Here is a 20,476-nt window from a genome sequence, read left to right on the forward strand (position 1 = left end):
CAGCAGCTCATGGTGACGTTTATTTTTTCTCTGTTGTGGACGCCTGGGAGGAGCAGGCAAATAAAAAAAGAATCGTGAGCTGGGGTGGGGCTTGTCTGCAGAAGTTGCAAAGAGTATTTTGCTATAAGTCCAGGATCTGCGTACCTGTGGCATCTGGAGGAAGCCGAGATGTCTTTTATTCTGCGAGTGAGTGTTGGCACTTGTTGACTTTTTCGTCAAATCACCTGCTTTGAGAAATATTGTAGATATGGTGTTACCGAGGAGCTGGCTGACTCATTGCACTGGTGTTGGCACGACGTATGCTCGGAGTTATAGTGTTGTTAGCGCAGCACTAATGGGAAGAAAAAAATAAAGAAGAGCTTTTTAGTTATTTTATTAATTTATAAGGGAATCAGTGACGTCTTGTTATGTTGTTAAACGTTTAAGTCCTGCACTTGTAATGAAGGGACGGTCGCGGTAGATTTGTCCAGGTAAGGTCTCGCTTTGCGCTTGCATTGGTCAACATCTACTGTAATTAGGGTCATATGTCTGTAAAACACATTTCTTGTAGACTATATTATACACCATTATAATGCAAATACTAATTGCTAATGCAATTAAGCAAAGGCGCCCGTGTTTTCCTGCTAGAAGGTTATCGCTGGTAATATGGCCTCACTGAATGTGCAGGAGCTGTTATAGTTTTTGTATGCGTGGTCCGTCATTTTTCGAAGTAGTGTTGTATTCGTTCTGCAGAATTAATTTCATTATAATAGTATGAAGTTTTATACAATGTAGAGCACATACTAACGTCAGCGCGGATGGTATCTTTTTGCTTTTGTTTCACTTTACATTTTATGACGTGGTACGAGAGGGCACCTTTGTGTGTGTGTGTGTGTTTCCTGTTTGAATTTTGGTGTTATAAGCATTAAAGGCTAGACACTAATTTATAAAGCAAAAACGTCAACCTTCTCGATAATAGGAAGTGATGTGGGGAATGAAATCGACGTTGCACCTGATTTTTTTTAAGTGGGTGGAGGCGTGAAACAGTAACTGAGCGAACTTTTAGGAGAATGTTTCTCCAAGAATAGCTACCATTGCGAACAAACACTTGTAACTTTTTTCGCTGTTGTTTTTTTTCTCTTTCAAGGACCTCTGCCCAAGCTGATGAACTTCCTGTGCTGATAGCCTTTCAGGCATGAAATGTTAACTCTTTATATACTGTACCAAGATGACGGGGAAATATTCTGCTCCCCATGACAAAGCCCTTCTAAAGTTGTCACTGAGGTTTTTAAACTACAGTATGGATATTTTACAGGCAGGGTTAAACGTTAAGCATTGACAACTACATGTGGATAGATGTCTTTTTTCATGAAAAAAGACAAGCTCTTAACTTTGTTGTAAAATGGTAAAATGTTATCTTGTACTTCTACCGCAGGTACATTTTATTTTGGATTTCCAGAATAGTAGGAGTCTAACTTATGACAGTGTAGCTCTTTAAAAAAAATGTGCATTATGTTTTTTTTTCACTTGTCTTTTTCAGATCATCCGAGACAGTTATAATTACATTCGCAATCTCATCTGCCACCTTCTCTTCGGAAAGAAAAAAGCTGCGATAACTCTTGAGGATCCCAATATCAAGTACCCTCTAAGACTCATAGACAAAGAGGTGAGATAACATTCATTTATTGCTTTTCATCTCCGTCTCAGTCAGTAACAGACGTTCATCTAGCAGTTCAGTGGTTTCCTAACTACCCTGTGGACACATTTCCAGGAAAACAACTTAACTTTTTTTTCTCTCAAGTGTCTAGGTGAGTGAAATTGATAACAGTCTGAGAATCTGAGAAGTTAAGAAATATGAATTGACTGCAGCATATAGAGTGCTCATAAGAGCATGCATTATGTGATGCTTTTTAACAAGAGGTGTTGCGTTATACCCCTTTTAAGTTAGTCAATACATTTTCCAAAGTATGTAGTTTTTGATGCATAAGACAAACTCTGAAGTTTTTTATATACAGTATGTTTTACCACAAAAAAACACAGCTTTGCTGAATACAATAAATGATCCTGTGACATGCATAGCTTTTGCAATTTTACTTGATTAAGAATATGTATTGTACTACTACTACTACTACTACTACTACTACTACTACTACTACTACTACTACTAATTTCTAACACCTACGGTATATAGCACTTTTCTGGACACTCCACTCAAAACACTTCACAGGTAATGGGGATCCCCTCCACCACCACCAGTGTGCAGCCCCACCTGGATGATGTGACAGCAGCCGTAGTGCACCAGTACACTCCCCACACACCAGCTCTCAGTGGGGAGGAGAGCAGAGTGATGAAGCCAGTTTAGAGATGGGATTATTAGGAGGCCATGATTGGTGGAGGCCAGGGGGGAATTTGGTCAGGACACTGGGGTAACACCCCTAGTCCTAGATTTTTAATGACCACAGAGAGTCAGGTCCTCAGCCAGGACATCTATTCTTTTTGAGAAACATTGAATTCAGATATGTCACGCTTCTGTGCGGTGTAAAGTCATGAATGCGTGGAGCTGTCTCTGTCCACCACATATCCCAGAAGTAAGGAGATATGCTTTTATGTTGTCCTTTGTTAAAGGACTGCAGGGTATTCACATGTTAGGCGTTCTGCAGGCCATTGTAGCTGATTTATCGTCAGACACAGCAAGGGCCTTCAAACTGGCCAGCGTTTCCCCAGCCATGCTCGTTTATTCTGGGGGGTCACTATCTCCACACCTGGAGGGCCACTTTTTTCTGGTTTTCATTCCATCTTAGACTTTTGGAACTAAGTGGAGAGGACGTCGAACTGCCCGTTTTCTTTGTGTCTTAATCAAGTGGTACTGCAGTGTTGCCTCTGAAACCTGCACACAAGGGCTGGAGCTGCCTGCCCCTACTTTATTCCCTGGAAATGTGTCGGGTTGTTGTTGTCGGGACAGGGCTGGGTAGTACAAGTACAGCTGCTCAACATCTGTCAATTGCTTCTGCAGAACTAAAACTCCACCGGTTTAGCCACTCAGGGTGTGAAAAATGAGCTAGAAAAGTCTCTCTAATTTAGTAATTGTTCAGTAAAAAGCCACACGCCCCCCCCCCCCCTCCCCCCATTGTCAGGAGGCCCCATGTGTCACGGCTCTTGGTACTCACATGGTTTCTTTCCTTTGTGTTTGTGTTGACATTCTAGATCATCAGTCACGACACCAGAAAGTTCCGCTTCGCGCTGCCGTCTGAGAGTTATGTCCTGGGGCTTCCCATCGGTGAGCTGCGCTGAGCTTTCGATTGGAGCTGGGGCCACGCAGTCTCTCTCTTTCTGCTTTCGGGGGTACCGATGTAGGAGAGCCACTTCTTCCTGGAGCGGGGTGTGGAAGCCCGGAGGCCGTCCTGGAAGAACAGGGCGCCGTGCGGGACTGCACTCTATACGGGATGCCAGTCCATCACAGGGCACACAAGCAGAGTGCAATCTGTGTTGTTTTTAGATTCCACAAAGATTAGTTTGATAGAGTTCCTTATTAAAGATTACTCCTCAAATTACAGCCTGTATGCCATTCAGAAAATGAATTGGATATTGAGATAACAAGTAAACATATCAGGTTTGCTGGTGATAACAAAACAGCAGGGTTAGGAAACACTGCCGAAGTAGCAAATGAAATTCAAACAGATTTAGATAAAAATCACGAGTGGGCAAACTCCTGGCAGATGAGGTTTAAAGCAGACAGGTGCAGACTTTTGCATACAGGCAGCAAATCCTTGAACTGTAAATACATAATGGGGAAACACTGAGCTAGAAGAGTGTACATACGAAAGACGATTTAGATGTTTATGGACACGTCGGTTACAGATTTTAGACAATGTGGGGAAACAAATATTTCTAACAAAATGTTCGGAAATATAGGCAAAGCATATAAATAAATAAATAATGGGTTGTTACATTATAATGGTGAAATGCAGTACTTAGGCATTTATTACAGACAGAATTCTAGCTTTTTGATCCTGGATGAGATCCTTGAATCAGTAATCTACCAGCTACCAGATGGAGTGAATGAACTCTTCTCATTTGTCATTAGGAGTCTTAAGTAGAGAAAAATTGTGATTGTAAATACAGCTGCAAAGATTTTGCACTTAAAAAGGCATTCCAGTACCGTCTGTCTTCCGTGTGATCTAATCGAAGATTTCCTTTTCAGGCCAGCACATTTACTTGTCTGCCAAGATTGATGGGAATCTTGTGGTGAGACCCTACACGCCAGTGTCCAGTGATGATGACAAGGGTTTTGTAGACCTGGTTGTGAAGGTAGGAACTGAAATTCACTTTTTTTTGTGGATATATGAGGTGTAAAAACATTGTGTGTACGTCTGCCTACCAGTAGGAACAAAGAGTGACAAAGAGCCATAATGTGCATTTTCTTCTTTTTGGATTTTGTAGAGCTCTAATCAACTTTGCGGTAGCTTCTGAACCCTGAACATTTTGTATTTTACCTGAATGCTTTTCACGCAGTTCTTTAAATTAGAACTAACTTTAATGTTTGGTCTCTCTTCAGATCTATTACAAAAATGTTAACCCCAAGTTTCCTGAGGGCGGGAAGATGTCCCAGTACTTGGAAAGCCTTCGGATCGGTGATACTATTGACTTCCGGGGTCCAAGTGGGCTGCTTGTGTATCAGGGGAAAGGTGAGGAGCTGAGTGGGTGAAGGGTTAAGCTGGTTAAAACCAGACAAACGTGAAGTAATAGGCTAAATCCAGTTTTTTCTTTTCAAATTCATTCTGCAGATTAAAGATCAGCAGGGTATGGCAGATTATGAGCTGCTGTATGATTAAGGACTGAAGCCTCTATGTGTAAAATACTTTGTGTTCTCTATGCGAGGTGTTTTCACTCGGTTTTTCCTCATTTGATTCTTCTTTGTTGTCTTCTGCAGTGTCTATGTTATTGTTATCTTTGTGTTGTTAGTATTACACAACAGACAGCATCAGAAGACTGGTGAAATACATAGAATCTGTCATCTGATATGGTGTGCCAGGGACAGAGGCCTTTTCTAACTGATGACTTTTCAGTCTTCCCTTTTTTGTCAACATTTTCAGATTCCAACAATGAACACAGTGTTTGAATCTCCTTCCAGGAGTGATATTTAACACATTCTGCACCAGCCTTCAAGTTAGAACTTTACAAATGACTTGTTTTGAATGGCCTTCTAACTGTATTTTTCAAGGCTGTTTTTTTTTCACAGAACTGAGTGGCTCAAAGTCTGTTTGATAATACATTCGACCTACATGCTGAAGTTGAAACTGCATATTTTATCACATGCCGAAGGTTCAATTTTAGTACGTCTCTTAGCTATGTTTGTCTTCTGTAATATGTGCTTTTTTTCGGAACTCTTAGTTTTTACGTTTCTGCGATGGCTGTCATTCTGGGGAAACCTCAACAGCAATACAGGAGTCTAAAGCCATGGCTCTTGAGAGGTTATGAAGGTCTGCTTTGTCACAGTGGAGCCAGATCGTTCCATACAGTGACATGTGATGAGAGTCAGTGGGTCTCACATGGCTGTGTGAAGTTGTTTGTTTTGCAAAGTAGTCTTTTTGTTAAGGCTTGTATTTTTTAGAGGCAGGATGTGGTGATTTATGAGTCATGTTCGGTGTTTGTATTTATTTGCGTGCATCTACGCAATATTACCTCATAGCTTGATTTTTTCCGGACTCAGAATCCAAAGGTCTGATCAGCACTGAGTTGGGAGACCTCTTGGTAAAACTTGGTTGCTGATACCGGAGGTAGAGGACCAGTAGCTGGTATTCTTCCCTGTGGACCAGAATTTCCAATCCAGGATAGTGACTGAGGATATTGTCTAGTAGGAACAGAAACTCAGTTTGAAGTCAGACTCCTTGGTCATTGAAGATCCCATAGCACCATTCATGGAAGTAGTCTCTCCCTCAATGACCTGGTGAAGCAGTTTCTCACTGCTTTACCTGATCAGCCTGCTGGGGACGTCTGGTGCATAATATCTGGGTTGCTGCGCATCACCAAAGTGACTACTGCTCTTCACTCATGGTGATGAGGGACCCCTCCTGTCTGCGAAGTACTCTGGGATCCTTTGGGACAAGAACTGCTATGTGAATGCAAGTGATTATCAGCATTCTTATTGTGGGAGCATTCAGAAAGCACAGGGCTTGAACTTGGTAATCCAGCAAGAAACAAAAATAGAACAGGTATATTCATTTTGTAAGGGATTTACTATTAAGCTTTCATAGTTGTATAACTTTTAACAGGGAATATTCTTGAACTAAAAAAACACCTGGTAGAAATCAGCTCAGAAACTTGCTGTGTAGGAATGTGTTGCTGCATGATATCATTACACATGTCTCTCTCGACTTAGGGACATTTGCCATCCGCCCAGACAAGAAGTCTGATCCTGTGATCAAGACTGCCAAGAATCTAGGGATGATAGCTGGTGGGACTGGTGAGTGTTATTTTCTGAAAAAGAAAAGCCAAATATTTGCTTGTTTAGTCAATCCTTAGCCTTTGTTAGAGTTTTACCATATTTCAACACTGTAGTGATTTCTGGAGTGTTGCAAGCAGATTGAATTCCCCAAACTGTGAAACTTGAAGATATTGTTGGCAAGCACTGGGAACAATATTCAGAATAACACCATTAGTACATTGATCAGACGTACTGTAGCTTTTCTCCTTTGTATTTAATTTTTTTTAAAGAAATAGTTCTATTTCCACGTGCTTCAAAAAGAACAACATTATTTTCTGTACAATTGACAAATGGTACATTCACAGAACGGAAATTGAAATGTTAAGGTGAGTCTGCATTTGAACAAATGAAAAAAGTAAAGAGATTAGTTACTAGATGTTGTGTTCCATGCTTCAGCTGTATCACATTATAATGAATAAATCACTTTTTCATTGAAGATAAGGCTTTATGGATAGTGGATATGATGAAGACTTCTAGTTTCCCTTGCAGTCATCTCAGTTTCTTCAAACCACGCTCTGGGGCACTACGTAGCAGAGAGACACAGAAAAATGCTTGTCTTTCAGACATGATTTCATGCTTCAACCAAGGTGCAGATTGGTGCAAACTTTAAGGAAGTGTGATCTGCTCTATGCAGGGAAACACTGTCAGAGACCAGCTCTGAGACATTATGATGCTGTGTTAATAGACTGTATCATGCTTTAATGTTCACAGGAAATCTAATTATCTAATTGTCCTAATTATTTGGACAAAAAGTGCTTTCAAAGCCATTAGTTTTCTAATTCAGAATTATCCCCCAAAATGTATCTGATGAATGTGATCTGTATTTGAATGTGCAATGTGGTGTTTGTTCAGGGATTACGCCCATGCTGCAGATAATCAGAGCCATCATGAAGGATAAGGAGGACAAAACTGTGTGTTACTTGCTGTTTGCAAATCAGGTAAGCAAACTTGTAGCACAGCAGATTAAAGGGAAACGGCAAGGCTAGTTTTATGTTTGGGGATCATTAAAGAATCAGCACTGATGTGCGCATTTCAAACCACAGTGCAGGTGACATGCACACAATAACATGTTAACCTTCAGTTTTCATCACAAAACGGACTAAATGTCCGTGTTCTGCAATTCAGAACGAAACTGAACAAACGCCAGCTGAAGTGAAGGGGCAGCTCCATGTCGCAGTTCTCACAAACTCTCACTCTCGCCCTGGGGAGACCAGGGGTTTGTGACAACAGGGCGACTGACAGTATTTTCACAAAGTTCACAATTTTGTGCTTAATTCGGAATTCGTAAAATGTTGCTACATTGTCAATTAATTTATTTTGTTACCGCAATTTCTAACTGGTCTGAGGAATTGTGAGTGCAGCTCCCCATCAACACTGTTAGCAGAGGCTGGTTGTGTTTGGAGTACGTTACCATTTAAAAAAAAAAATATCCTTTCCAGCTTGCACTGCATCCGAAAAGAGAAATCTTTTCATTGATGGCATGTGTTAGAAATGAAAATCAATTATTAGTCATTGTTTTCAAAAGGCTGCCTTTGCTGACAACTATTTTTTATCTTATTTTGTGGCTTTGTTATTTTTGCTCCAGCAGGCTATATGTAAGGTGAATGGCTTGTAAAACGGCAACATAAATATACTTTTGCATTGCAAGTAATATATTATGAACACTTTGAATAAGCTGTGCTGATGTCAAATTTTCCAGTACAGTATAGCTTTTTATGTACTGTTACATAACGTTGCCTTTTTGAAACTATCACAAGTTGGTGTGATTTTATTTCTTGTGGTGAATGGAGTTGTAGTAGAGCTCTGTGCAAATCTTTGGATACACTGATGTGGGTTTTCACCTGCAGACGGAGAAGGACATCTTACTGCGTCCAGAGCTGGAAGAAATCCAGGCAAACTATCCCTCTCGCTTCAAGCTCTGGTTCACCCTTGACAGAGCTCCTGAAAGTAAGAAAAGCGGAAGAGAAAGGGCCCGTTATTGGCCAGCTGTCAGGATGTACAAGGACTCATGATTGGAGTCATGTCTGTGGCTTTATTATCATTGGTGATAAAATGCTGCCATATTTTGCAGTTTCCTGTAGAACAAAGACCTAAACATGGAAACAGTTGTGGTAAAAATGAGATTGACAAGATGTTTCTTTTTACCCCATGGTTGTAAAGTGTGTTAAGTATTCGTTTTGCCCCAGCGCTTGGTACAGATACTCCCGCAATATGTGGAGTCAGTGCAGAGGGGTGCAGGGCTGCTTGCTTTAGCTGCTCTGATGACTGGCACTGTTTCTGCAGCAGTTCTAACTGGTGACTTCCCTGGTTGTGCAGTGTGAAAGCAAAGGAAGGGTCACGTGTGAGTTTCTGTCCCTGTCGTGCCCCATTGCTGAATGTGTGATTCTTCTGTTTCTCGTATCCGAAATAAGAAAGGTTACGCGTGAGAGAAGGCCATTCGGCTAATCTGGCCCACGAGTGAGTGAGTGAGTTAGTTGCTAATTGGTCCAAGGAGCCTTATTCAGCCATTTCCTGAAGGATGTCGGGCTATCGGCTTCAACAGCAGGGCGGCGTAGCTCTCCCATGTGTGGCTGAGCACAGTGAGTTACAAGCATGCACACACATCTGAGCGGCTGGTCTAATTAAAACGCTTCCGAGTGATTTATATGCATGGATGAAAGGCGATTTGAGTGAAAGTGAGGGTAAATGGCCAATGTATGGAGTCAGTTGTTAAGGCTTTTTTGTGGGTTTGTTTTCTAGACTGGGATTACAGCACAGGGTTTGTCAACGAGGATATGATCAGGAACCACCTGCCACCTCCAGGGGAGGACACCCTCATCCTGATGTGTGGGCCTCCGCCTATGATCCAGTTTGCCTGCAACCCGAACCTGGACAAAGTGGGCCACGACAACAGCAGGAGGTTCACTTTTTAGAGGCAGAGCTTTTGCAGCGCAGGGTACGAGTGAGGCACTGAAACTGCAGTAGAAGACATGTTTTAAACTCTTCCTCGCTAGGACCACAACTCGGGCAGAACACCAGGGGTGTTTCCAATGTGCAGAATACCAGCTATTGCCTCCACCTCTTAAAGCAGAACACGCAGAACATGAAGGGATGCGCTCATTCCTCTTCAGAGCAGCGCAAACAGTTTGATACTGTTGTTGTAAATTATAAAAAAAAATTATATCTGATGTCTAGATTTCTCAAACAAGATATTCATTACTGCTTGTAGGGAGCAAGAACGTTCTTTGTGTCCCAGTTCACAGTTCGACTTGGGAAAAAATTGGTAGAGACCAAAACAATTAAGACAGTGGTCACTCAACAAGTGATGCTTAATGATGATGATTTCACATTGCATACATTTTACTTGTTGGAAAGTTATTTTGTTCTGCACATAATGTATTAATGTACAGGACAAATGAACGCTGGATTACTGAAAAATGCCATTTTAAGCAAGTATTCTACTGCAGTATCTACCAGGAAAATGTATTTTGGTCTTAGTTATGCTATGCTGATATTATCCTATGCATACGTGCTATGCAAATCCTGAAGGGTCCAATACTAAGGTGCAGAGACATGGAGATTGAAAGAAAAAGGAACACGCAAAGAGCACTAGGTGGCAGTGTTTCGTTCAAATTACTGACAAAACAACATTCATACTACAACACCTGCGTTCAACTGTTCCAGAGTGTCACATTGGTGATAAGATTTAGCGGATTGTAAAGTGTAACATCATTGAGCTTATTTAATGCAAACTATAAGTACAGTTCTGTAGGAGCAAATGTGTCATTGCACAACAAAGCACACTTGTGGCCATATTACAATTCTTCTCAATTGCTTGAACACAATTCTTGAGCAATTGTTCACATTAGCACAAACCTCAGAACTATAACTTGATTTACAAATATAGCATTGCCAGCATGCTGCTTGACAAATTATACATGATGCAGAATGGTTTAACTATTGAAGTGTAAAGAAGCACAGAATACAGACATTGTAATTTGTTTACTTCACTTACATTCTTGCCCATTGGTCAGGCCAGCGCTTTTCATTAAGGTTGTGTTTAATGTTGTGTCGATCATGTTAATGTTATGTTATATCATTTCAAACATCATGAGGAGAACACTGGACTCTGCATTGGATTCAGGAACTGGGAGGAACATGGAGGCATGATCTCCATATGTGTACATGTTGTGACCCCCAGGCCCCTGTCTAATGAGGGCTGGATGGTGGAAGCTGAGCAGGTCAGATCTTCTTGTGGCACAAAACTGCCACGTGTTGCTCTCGAGAACGCTATGATATCCAACAGTGGCCTGTTTCACAGGGATGTGGGCAGTGACACCATTCACAGAGCTGACCGCACCCATTCTGCTCTTTCCTTCACGTTGACCCTCCACACTGACAGTGACTCTGTGTCCAGGGATCATCCTCTCTCTTCTCCTGGCTTTGGCCAAATTGAAGCCTGCTTCATCTACTCTAGTATCTGTGGTGTTTCACTGGCTTCAAGTTTCATTATGCTCTGACGATAATGGAGAGCATTTAACCAGATCAGTCGATCCACAGTAAAAGTGGACATACAGGCAGATAAGCCTTGCCTGTAATTACTGGTGCCTCAGCCCCTTTACTTACTGATCCTTTCAAAAAGGATCCTGGTGAGTTCTTTCTTTCTGCCTCCTGATGCCTCCAGAAGACTCGGGCAGTGGTGGAAAGGCTTATGCTATCCAAACGCCATTGAAAAACACCCTTATCTCGCAAGTTGAACCTCTGGTTCTCCCTCCAACAAATGGCTTTACTGGCAACTGCCACTTTCACAGTAACCACCTTCTGTTCAGCAGCGAAACCTTTCCTCTGCCAGTGTGGGGTGGTCGCTGAACACTTCTGATGGCAAAACTGTTTTCATGAACAATATTATACAGTAGGTACAGTAAGGCAGTGAAGATATAAGATTACGTACCTGTTCCCATTGCTGCAAATCCATGTGACAAAGGATCTTCTTGGGCTTGGCTGTGCCCTCTGTCCGGCTTTTCTCATTGTCTGGCCATGGTTGATCAAAAGGTCTACTGTTGTAGCTCAACTCTCATCTGACATGTATGCACAACTTTCCCTTCCCCCAGCTCTGCCTCCTGGCGCACAGACTCCATAGATCATCTGTTTTGGAGAAGGTTAGTTTCTTCCAGCTCTGCCTCCTAGCGCAGACTCCCTTCCCCAGCCCCACCCCTTCCTCCAGCTCCACCTCCTGACACACAGACTCCCTTCCACAGCCCCACCCCTTCCTCCAGCTCCACCTCCTGACACACAGACCCCCTCCCCCTTCCCCAGCCCCACCCCTTCCTCCAGCTCCACCTCCTGACACACAGACCCCCTCCCCCTTCCCCAGCCCCACCCCTTCCTCCAGCTCCGCCTCCTGGCACACAGACCCCCCCTTCCCCAGCCCCACCCCTTCCTCCAGCTCCGCCTCCTGGCACACAGACCCCCCCTTCCCCAGCCCCACCCCTTCCTCCAGCTCCGCCTCCTGGCACACAGACCCCCCCTTCCCCAGCCCCACCCCTTCCTCCAGCTCCGCCTCCTGGCACACAGACCCCCCCTTCCCCAGCCCCACCCCTTCCTCCAGCTCCACCTCCTGACACACAGACCCCCCCTTCCCCAGCCCCACCCCTTCCTCCAGCTCCGCCTCCTGACACACAGACCCCCTCCCCCTTCCCCAGCCCCACCCCTTCCTCCAGCTCCACCTCCCGGCGCACAGACCCCCTTCCTCCAGCCCCACCTTCTGGTGCACAGACTCCATAGATCATCTGTTTTGGAGAAGGTTTGTTTCTTCTATGATAGTGTTTAGCAGGATGGGGGATTTTGCTAATCTGCATTTTGTGTCTAGAGCAGAGATTTGTGTTCATCATCTTGCACATTTGACATGATGTTTCTCTGAAAGCAGACGTAAATGATTATCTGCTCTGACAGGGACTTGAGAATTCTGTTGACTGATTTGAATATGTGAACAATTTTTTGAGTATTGTGTTCAGGCAATTGAGAAGAACCTGTCTGTGGCACGGTCCACACAGGTAGTTGGAGAAATGACGAAAGCAGAGCATAACATGAAACATTTCCAGAAGCATTTGCAGTAACTAGGAAACTGAACAATGAGTATTGCAGGAAGAAGTAGCTAGAACACCCTATTCCATTCATAGCTCTCCTAACTTCTCCTCTGGGACACAATCCAGATACAGTGATAGGAAGTCACTAGGGCTCATCAGCACTGTTGGACCAGGCAGTCTGTCTAGTTCACTGTAGTGATGTGTATCACTACTGACACGGTGGTGATGCTGATTGAGTGTGGCTCAGTGGTGCTTCCCAATTAAAGACGAACTCCCTAATTAAAGAGGTGGGGAAACAACAGTGTTTTGTTGGGAGGCGGTTTTGAGTATTGACCTTTTCCTCTAATGCTGCAGACTCTGCTTTGCTCTTGCTGTTGTGCTATCATTTTAAAGACTGCAGGAGGACACTGGCCTTGTTTTTATCATTCAAACTTGTTCTCCCTCCGTACCCCTGGCCCAACTATAGATAGAAAGTCGGAGGACTTCATTATATTTATTCTGAGAATTACATGCCAGATTTAAAGATTAAGCAAGCAGTTGCAAAAATAATTTTTCTGTAGTTGCATTACCTAATCTGTCATGTTTTAGTTTCTGAACTGTCTTGCACTCTCTTGTTCAGACACGTGCGATGGATTTGTAGTGATTTGGTCAAGTCGAATGGGAATTCATTACCCTGCTGCCAACACATCTGTTGGAATAAGGCCTTTAGTTTTCCTTAATGTTTGAAGCACAGGTGCTGCCAGAGTGCTGTATTCTAGACTTGAAAAGATAAGAGTTCTCATGTTCACAGGGACTAACAGATTGCACAGTCTTGATCATACATACACAGAATACACAGTCAAGACCCTAAAAATGTCCTTAAAAGGATGCTTTGTTCAAGGCACATTTAGGAAATATTGAAGGAGTTCTGTAGGCTTTTATGAGTATTAATTCCGGTATTAGAAGACCAGGTCTGCTTAGTTTTATTGGTGGTCTTAAATACCATTGGGAGCGTCTTGTAGTGAGTATAATAACTAAATGTTTTGAATTGGTCTTTCTTTTCAATGCCTTGCCATTAGGAACATTTGCTTATCAGCTGGTCCCAATATTTGTATATCTTTTGCATTTTGCTCTGGAACCATTTCTTTCCTCGTGGACAGATGCCATCTTTTACAGGTGTGTGAAACTGCTTTCTATTCCATACGTGGGCTCTGTACATTTTGTATTTTAAACTGCTGCAAGTTATTGATGGTTACATTTTATTACATTTACATTTATTACAGTTTATTATCACTGCTTGATATGCAACACAAACTGTAACCAAGCATTTGTTTTTAATATCTGGTATTTCCAGTCTATTCAAGTATGCTGTAGAGAGGCATCTTTAGTTGAATAAATCTATAAATGCTTACATTGTGAAACATCTATGCCAGATTTTGTGAAGTAGCCCAGTGCTGTCAAGGTTTCTTTTTCAGTATGTGCTCCGAGAATTTAACACTGCACTATAACATGTATGCTTTAAGTGGACATGATGAATGACTCAGTCATCTGAATCTGAGCAATGGGCTGGGTGACCATACTTCGTCAAGAAGGTGGTTTTGTATTTGGTTGATGAATGAAGACTAACATATTAAACTGATTACAGCATCCTTCTGAACAATTGTTTGTCAGTATTTGATTTACGCAGGAGCTATGAATGTATGTATTTACTTAAGGATGTTTGTCTTTTCTTCTAGTGTGCTTCCTTTTTTTAAATTGCAATTAGATTATTTCTTGGCCTTGCTAGCAAACTACTGAGTTTCTTGAAGGCTGATATCACCTTGCACATGCATATTTTGTCAAAAGAACACTGGATTTATTTCACAGAGAGTATATGATGATGTGATGATAATTGAGAGCACCTGATTGTGTGAATGTTGCACGATGCTGAATGAAATTCAGTGCTGAGTCAGACCTGAGGTATATCTTCTCCCTCCTCTTTTGCAAACAACCATACCTGTATTTGTTCTGCAAATAAACTCATTCACTAACTTGATAAATTAGGTAAACCGATGTGAAGTGTGAAAAGGTTACGTGTCTAAAACAGACAGTTTCACATTCCACTCTGGACTCCTAATGACTTTAATGGATGAACTGTTCATATAACTGAAGGGTTTTCAATCCTGGTGCTGGGGACCCACACACCTGCTGTTTTTACCACCTGAACCCTTAACAGTTAGATGTTAACCATTTAAATGGCTGCCTTTGTTTTCAGTTCCAATTACCAGGAGTGAATGTCAATGCTTTAGGTCATCATTATGAAAATAAGTTTAAATTTGCCAACGACAATGACAGTATACATTCATTTCTTTACAGGTGTTATTAGTCTTTACTAATTGCAAAACTAGTCATATTAAGTAGAAATATTAAACAATGGCATATTATATTAAATAAAAGCAGTAAAAAAAAAAACTAATACAAGTGTGCTGGCATTCTGACCCCCTGTAACCCTTGTTGTATGAAGGGATTAGAATGTGGACGGAAATTAGGAAACATTCCATCTTTCAAAAATAATGGTGTTAAATTCTAAAGATTTTCCTATCTACATCTAATGAATTTACACAACTATTCTTCATAGATTTGAAAATAATAGGCATTTCCTGTACATAACAGTTCATCTTTTATAAAAAAAAATACTATTGATACAATTTAATAATTAAATGAGGAAAATTAAAGCGTACTTTAACTATCATATGCCATATAGCAATTCTGCTTTTCCAATATTATATTATTATATTCCAATAATATAATATTGTTGAAGAAAACTCATTCAAATTAAGCATTACCTTAAGCTGCTTTGCATTTCGGTAATAAAATGGTTAACCCATGCAGTGGACATGAGAATTTCACTAGAGAAAATTGATGTAAACATTGCCCAGGTCCTTGAGACTGTTTTTCTTCTTACAGCAACGTTCCAGCATCTCACGGGTGGAGAGAAATTCATCTGTATTTAGAAAGAAATCCTTAACCATCACATCCTCCGGAGGGGAATTTTTATTCCTTCTGTTCTTAACACTGTCCAGCAGAGCTCCTCTAATGTCCTTTGGTTTCCCTGGCACTCCAAATACTATAAACATCCCCACGCAGTCCCTACCCACCAGCGAACAGAACTCCTCCAGCTTTTCGTAGTTGCTCTTATTTGTGTACAGAGAGTCTGCCAGTGTGATCTCTTTTATATTCCCATAGCACTTCTCTGGGTCCCGCATCTGGCTTCTCAGTGCTTGATCAGACATCTGTGACGTCTGGACCGGGAACTGGATCTTCACATTCTTGTCCGGCCCAAGAATGGTCCAGATCCAGTCCACACCGAAGAGCAGACGCTGTTGCTTGGTCATCGTGCTGGTGGTGATGTGCTCCTCCACGCCCTTCTCCGCGCAGTACGAGATGAAGCTGACGAGGAAGATCTCGTTCAGCGTGTCCGTGCTGGGCTGCAGCCTGTTCTGCGGGTCCTCGAACCCGAGGTACTCCTTCAGCTTCTGGGAAGCATGAACGATGCCCTGGCAAAAAACATCCCCCAGAATGTCAGGCTTGGAGTCTGGAGCTGGCTCCTGCGACTTTGTCTGCCCCATGTATGAAATCGATCACGCTGCAACTGCAGTGAAATCAGCACAGCTCCTTCTTCCTCTGCATCTCCATTCCCTTGCATGAGCCAGGAAAAGTGTTTTCTGAGTTGTTCTGGGAAGAAAAATGAGCACAATGAATTATGCTGTGCAGACCTTCAGCTAATGAGCAGTGAAACCCGATTCCTCACCTTTAAGCTGTAGGGTGGAGCCTGTGGTTCCTGCTGGCTAAAGTCTACCTTCACAGTCTGGCAGGGAATGTATGAGCAAAGGAGAGTTTCAATTTTTTTACCTAAGAATATGATGAAGACATTAGCAAATTAAATGCCCAAAGGAATTTACTGGTTCACATACGCTACAATGTTGTGCACTCATTTATATAGGTGGGTGAGCAGGGGCACTCTCAGTAATGCATCTTAATACAGCAATAATATTCCTGTCAGGCATTTCAAACTACCTGACAATTAATTTTTAAAAGGGGTTTGAATCTTGAGTTTTTCCTCCTCCACTTACTGTCCTTGACCATTTCAGTTAAGATTCTGCTTGCATTCAAACTTGACACTTCATTTCTATTTGCATCCCATCTTGTTCCTTCAGAAGCACTCTATATCCACTACAACGCATCCGTATGTTCAAATACATTTGTGAGGAAAAAAGATATGGTTCCGTATTCTCTTTGTGAATCCGAGGTGGAGGATGTGACCATTTTAAAAGAATATTAATTTGAATATTCAAATGTCTTGCATCTAGAGCTCATGTTCATAACGTTGAGAAAGTCTTTATCTGTGAAGGGGTAATTTTTGGATCTCTTGCAATCTATTACTGCATGTTTTTGTCTTTTCCAGACTTGATGCAGTTTGCTGGATGCAAACACTAAATTGCAGTATGTTCATACCTTAGCAGTTCAGATTTAAATCAAAACTATGCTTCTGCATTTTAGATTTGTTTTAGCTTCCTTGCACTGGTTTTCTGCTGATCCCAGAACTTCAAAATGCTTCTGCTCATCTTTAAGGCTTTGAGCACTGACTCCCGACTTAAAGGGGAACTGACATCTCAATATCTCAGTTTTTCTCAGTCTCGCTAACAAAATAAATGGATTGATGGTATAGCAAAAATGTACACATTTCAAAATTAAAAACAAAAAACATGAACTTTTTGAAAGAACTAAGTCGCCATGTTGCAAACACTTGGGTCTCTCCACAGGCAAGAGTGGGAGTTCTCACAAACTGACATGAAGCAGCCCTTCCTGCTCAGTAGTCACTGTAATGACCAGTGTGCAGCAGGCATTTCACCGCAGAAATGTTCCAACACGATCTGCCTGCCGAGTTAACAAGTAAGTGGGTTTTAGGCCGACACATACTTATTGAGAGCAGTATTTCTATTTAATTTAGAGACATATTCGCAGAACATAGCTCTGCACATACCTGGAAATGGTCTATTTTGTGATGTACAGTAATTTGGAGGTTTTACAAGTTACTTTGTGCATCTCCCTTTGATTGTGGTTTGACATGTACTCAATGCTGATTCTAACTTCCAGAATATAGAAATAGCACTGCATTTCCCCTTTAACTCAGTTCACACCTGCCTGCTGTTGATGCTCCTTGTACTTGGACCTTCTTTCAGATCCTTTCAGCTAAGGATCATCCCAGCCTTGAAGCAGCAGGATGAAAAGCACTGAGTCTTCATGGCTATAGGATAACTTACAGCTCTTATCAGCTCTTGCAAAACGGCACTTTAAAAGTTAGAACTAGCTCATAATTTACCCTATTTGTGGATACTTGTCTCTCATGACTATTGTAAATGCCTTGAAGAGACACACAATGAAAGGTGATATATAAAAATCTTAAATTCATGAAGAAATAATGGAAGGATAAAAGTATCTCCCCTTCCAATGAGAATGTAATCATGCACAGGTGTACTACAGCTGCATGTTTCAAACCAAAAGAGTTTATTGATTTATTAAAAATGAATAAAGTATTAACAATACACAAAGATTTGACCAATGTCATGGTTAGCAGGGGGTGGTTAATATCTTCAGCTTTGTAATATACTTATTGCTTTTGTTTTTTACAAACAATGAAAGACAAAACCTGAATACAGGCATGGTTTTACAGATGCACTGCAGAATCCATTACACAGGCTTGACAGTATAAGAACACACCAAGCCCATCGCTCTGCCATTGAATACAAGTGTCTGGAGTTGAGCAGGTCTGTGTTACTGTAACAACTTAAAGCTCAAGGGCAGAATCAGTGTAAGGACCTCCTCACATTTAAGGAACATCAGTGTCTCTTGCCTCCTTCCCATCCCTGAAGGAAAATAAAAATGATCTAGATGCAACATCTTAGTATGACAGAGGTTCAGTCTTTCCCAGCAGATCTCTATACAAAAGCCATGTCTAAAAGAAAAGTATAAATAACATGCAAATAGTACTAAAATATCCAGGGAAAATATATATGTCCAATTGTTACTGTAGATCTAACAGTATTTTGCTAAAAAGGCAAAGCTAAATAAACAGAGGTGTGCATAGGTCAGATTTCACATCATTAGACGACAAAAGCTAAAAATCAGTCCTGAAATTCTGCACCACTTTTTCCGAGTACACACAAAATGAGATTGTTCATCTACATAAAGTTTTTTTTGAAGACATTGCAGACAAACTGCTGAGTGCAAACAGCGAGTGGCATTTCCAAACCAGGCAGCGCTGTGCTTAAGGGCTTTAGCAACTGATTTGGCATCAGCAGTGTTTCGATTTGGCACAGGTCAGATTGTCTGAGTCAGTTATTTAGATAGGACTTGAAGATATTTCACTTAAACAGTTCAACGCTGGAGTTGCACAATCTGATCATTTTGTCATACTGTAGATCTGACAGAACACATACATGGCTTCATATTACAATTGCAGGGCAAGAACTGAAAACAGGTGTGGAGTTCGTGCAACAGGGGCTGGATAAAACCAGAAACAACATTAATCAGTTAAAAGAATTTTTGTATGCATGATTTGTCATTTAAAATATTAACCATGTGCCATGCTGAAAGATAACAAGTATAACTTTAGTTTTTAAAAACAGACAAAAAAAGGTAATGTTGCTCTTCACATGACAGCTATAAAAAATCCAACAGTATAAAAGTCCATCTTCTCCAGTAACCAGCTGGCAAGTAAATGTGGATCATTCTAAAAATGCAGTATAATCATCAAATATCACAATCTTACAATGAGCATACAAGTCCTTTCAAACTTTAAATGCATAGGTGATGCAGTTATATGAAGTGCCAGCTGTATTGAAAAGGAGTTATGAATTGTGAACATCTCTATTCACACTCCTTGCTATTTATGATGCACTTGTGAAGTATCTATCAACACATCTGGCAACATCTTGCATTAGGGTTTTGAGATTTAACATAAGGCAGTGACAGCCTATATTTGTTATTCAATTTCTCAACTGTAATACATTAAAAGATACATAAGCCTGGCACTGAGTGTGTAAGTGATGTCAAGGGGATACTGCAACAGCACATTGATATGCATGATTGGCACACAGTGAAATTCACAGCCACGTCTGAAGATGACCGTTATCACACATTGGAGTCTTCATCTGTAATGCTGGCACTTGGAGAGCAGGTGGAAAGTTCTTTGAAGAATTCATCTTCTTTCAGCATGCTCTACAGATTGATGAAAACAGAATAACTGTTAAAGATACAGTGTGGAGTCTTCCTTAAACCACTTATATGAGCTGGGGAAATAACACATTGGGTAACACCACAAAGTGAAAATAAAATGTTTTGCTCACGTAAGGAGGAGTCAGGTTTGTTCTAGTTTTTTATGTAAGACCAGTACACCTGGGGTAATGGGGGGTTTTAAATATAATTTTCTATTTTGCGATGGTATTGTTTTGTTGTTTAAGACTTAAGTATTTGCTTTAAAGAGAAACTGTACACTTTTTTATAGGTGGCTGTCAGGAGTCAGAGACGAATACTGAACTCTGTTAGATCAACATGTTAAGTCGTTAGGCTAAAGCTGTTTGTTGTGAGTTAAGTGTCATGTTATGTCATGTTTAAATGTGTTATAGAACGTGTAAAGGTTTTAAAAGAGAATAAGATGGAGGAGGCAGGTAGTTAGATCCCCAACTGTGGTACCCCTGTCTTGGGAATAACTGTGGAACCCCTCCCATGGCCTTTTCTATTTTCTACTTTAAAAATAAACTTGTAAATAAAGGCTTAGCGACTCATGACGTAGACCCCAACAGGAAGTCCCCCCCCCATGGGTTTATGGGAATTGTAGTTCCTAAAGCCAATGCAAAGTAATCTAGTAGTTGCTGCCTGCTTTGGGAGTATTAAGACAGGGTTACAGACAACTGCCTTGTTGTGAAGC

The 20,476-nt window shown here is 41.3% G+C and overlaps 3 protein-coding genes across 18 annotated transcripts in view; 1 reads left to right on the forward strand and 2 right to left on the reverse strand.

The window, feature by feature from the left end:
* The first annotated feature begins 13 nt into the window (after positions 1–13).
* On the forward strand, positions 14–14,167 carry LOC148655340 (NADH-cytochrome b5 reductase 3-like). Its single transcript, XM_088645889.1, has 9 exons — positions 14–186; positions 1,520–1,645; positions 3,184–3,256; positions 4,181–4,287; positions 4,535–4,664; positions 6,359–6,442; positions 7,316–7,401; positions 8,311–8,410; positions 9,203–14,167. The coding sequence occupies exons 1-9, from the start codon at positions 169–171 to the stop codon at positions 9,373–9,375; spliced, it is 897 nt and encodes a 298-aa protein (XP_088502015.1). The 5' UTR covers positions 14–168; the 3' UTR covers positions 9,376–14,167.
* A 684-nt stretch (positions 14,168–14,851) lies between these two features.
* LOC148655341 (rab15 effector protein-like) lies at positions 14,852–16,558 on the reverse strand. Its single transcript, XM_088645891.1, has one exon. It carries the CDS (start codon positions 16,113–16,115, stop codon positions 15,396–15,398), a length of 720 nt encoding a protein of 239 aa, XP_088502017.1. The 5' UTR covers positions 16,116–16,558; the 3' UTR covers positions 14,852–15,395.
* A 1,475-nt stretch (positions 16,559–18,033) lies between these two features.
* ppfibp1b (PPFIA binding protein 1b) overlaps positions 18,034–20,476 on the reverse strand; it is a 55,820-nt gene continuing 53,377 nt past the window's right edge. For all 16 annotated transcript variants that reach the window (XM_088645872.1, XM_088645873.1, XM_088645876.1 and 13 more), the window contains one exon: positions 18,034–19,767. In XM_088645872.1, coding sequence (XP_088501998.1) covers positions 19,681–19,767 — 87 coding nt within the window. In that variant the 3' untranslated portion in view covers positions 18,034–19,680. The remainder of the gene's footprint in view (positions 19,768–20,476) is intronic.

This window comes from Lepisosteus platostomus, chromosome 9, assembly GCF_059453375.1.
Source record: "Lepisosteus platostomus isolate fLepPlt1 chromosome 9, fLepPlt1.hap1, whole genome shotgun sequence".
Classification (NCBI taxonomy): domain Eukaryota; kingdom Metazoa; phylum Chordata; class Actinopteri; order Semionotiformes; family Lepisosteidae; genus Lepisosteus; species Lepisosteus platostomus.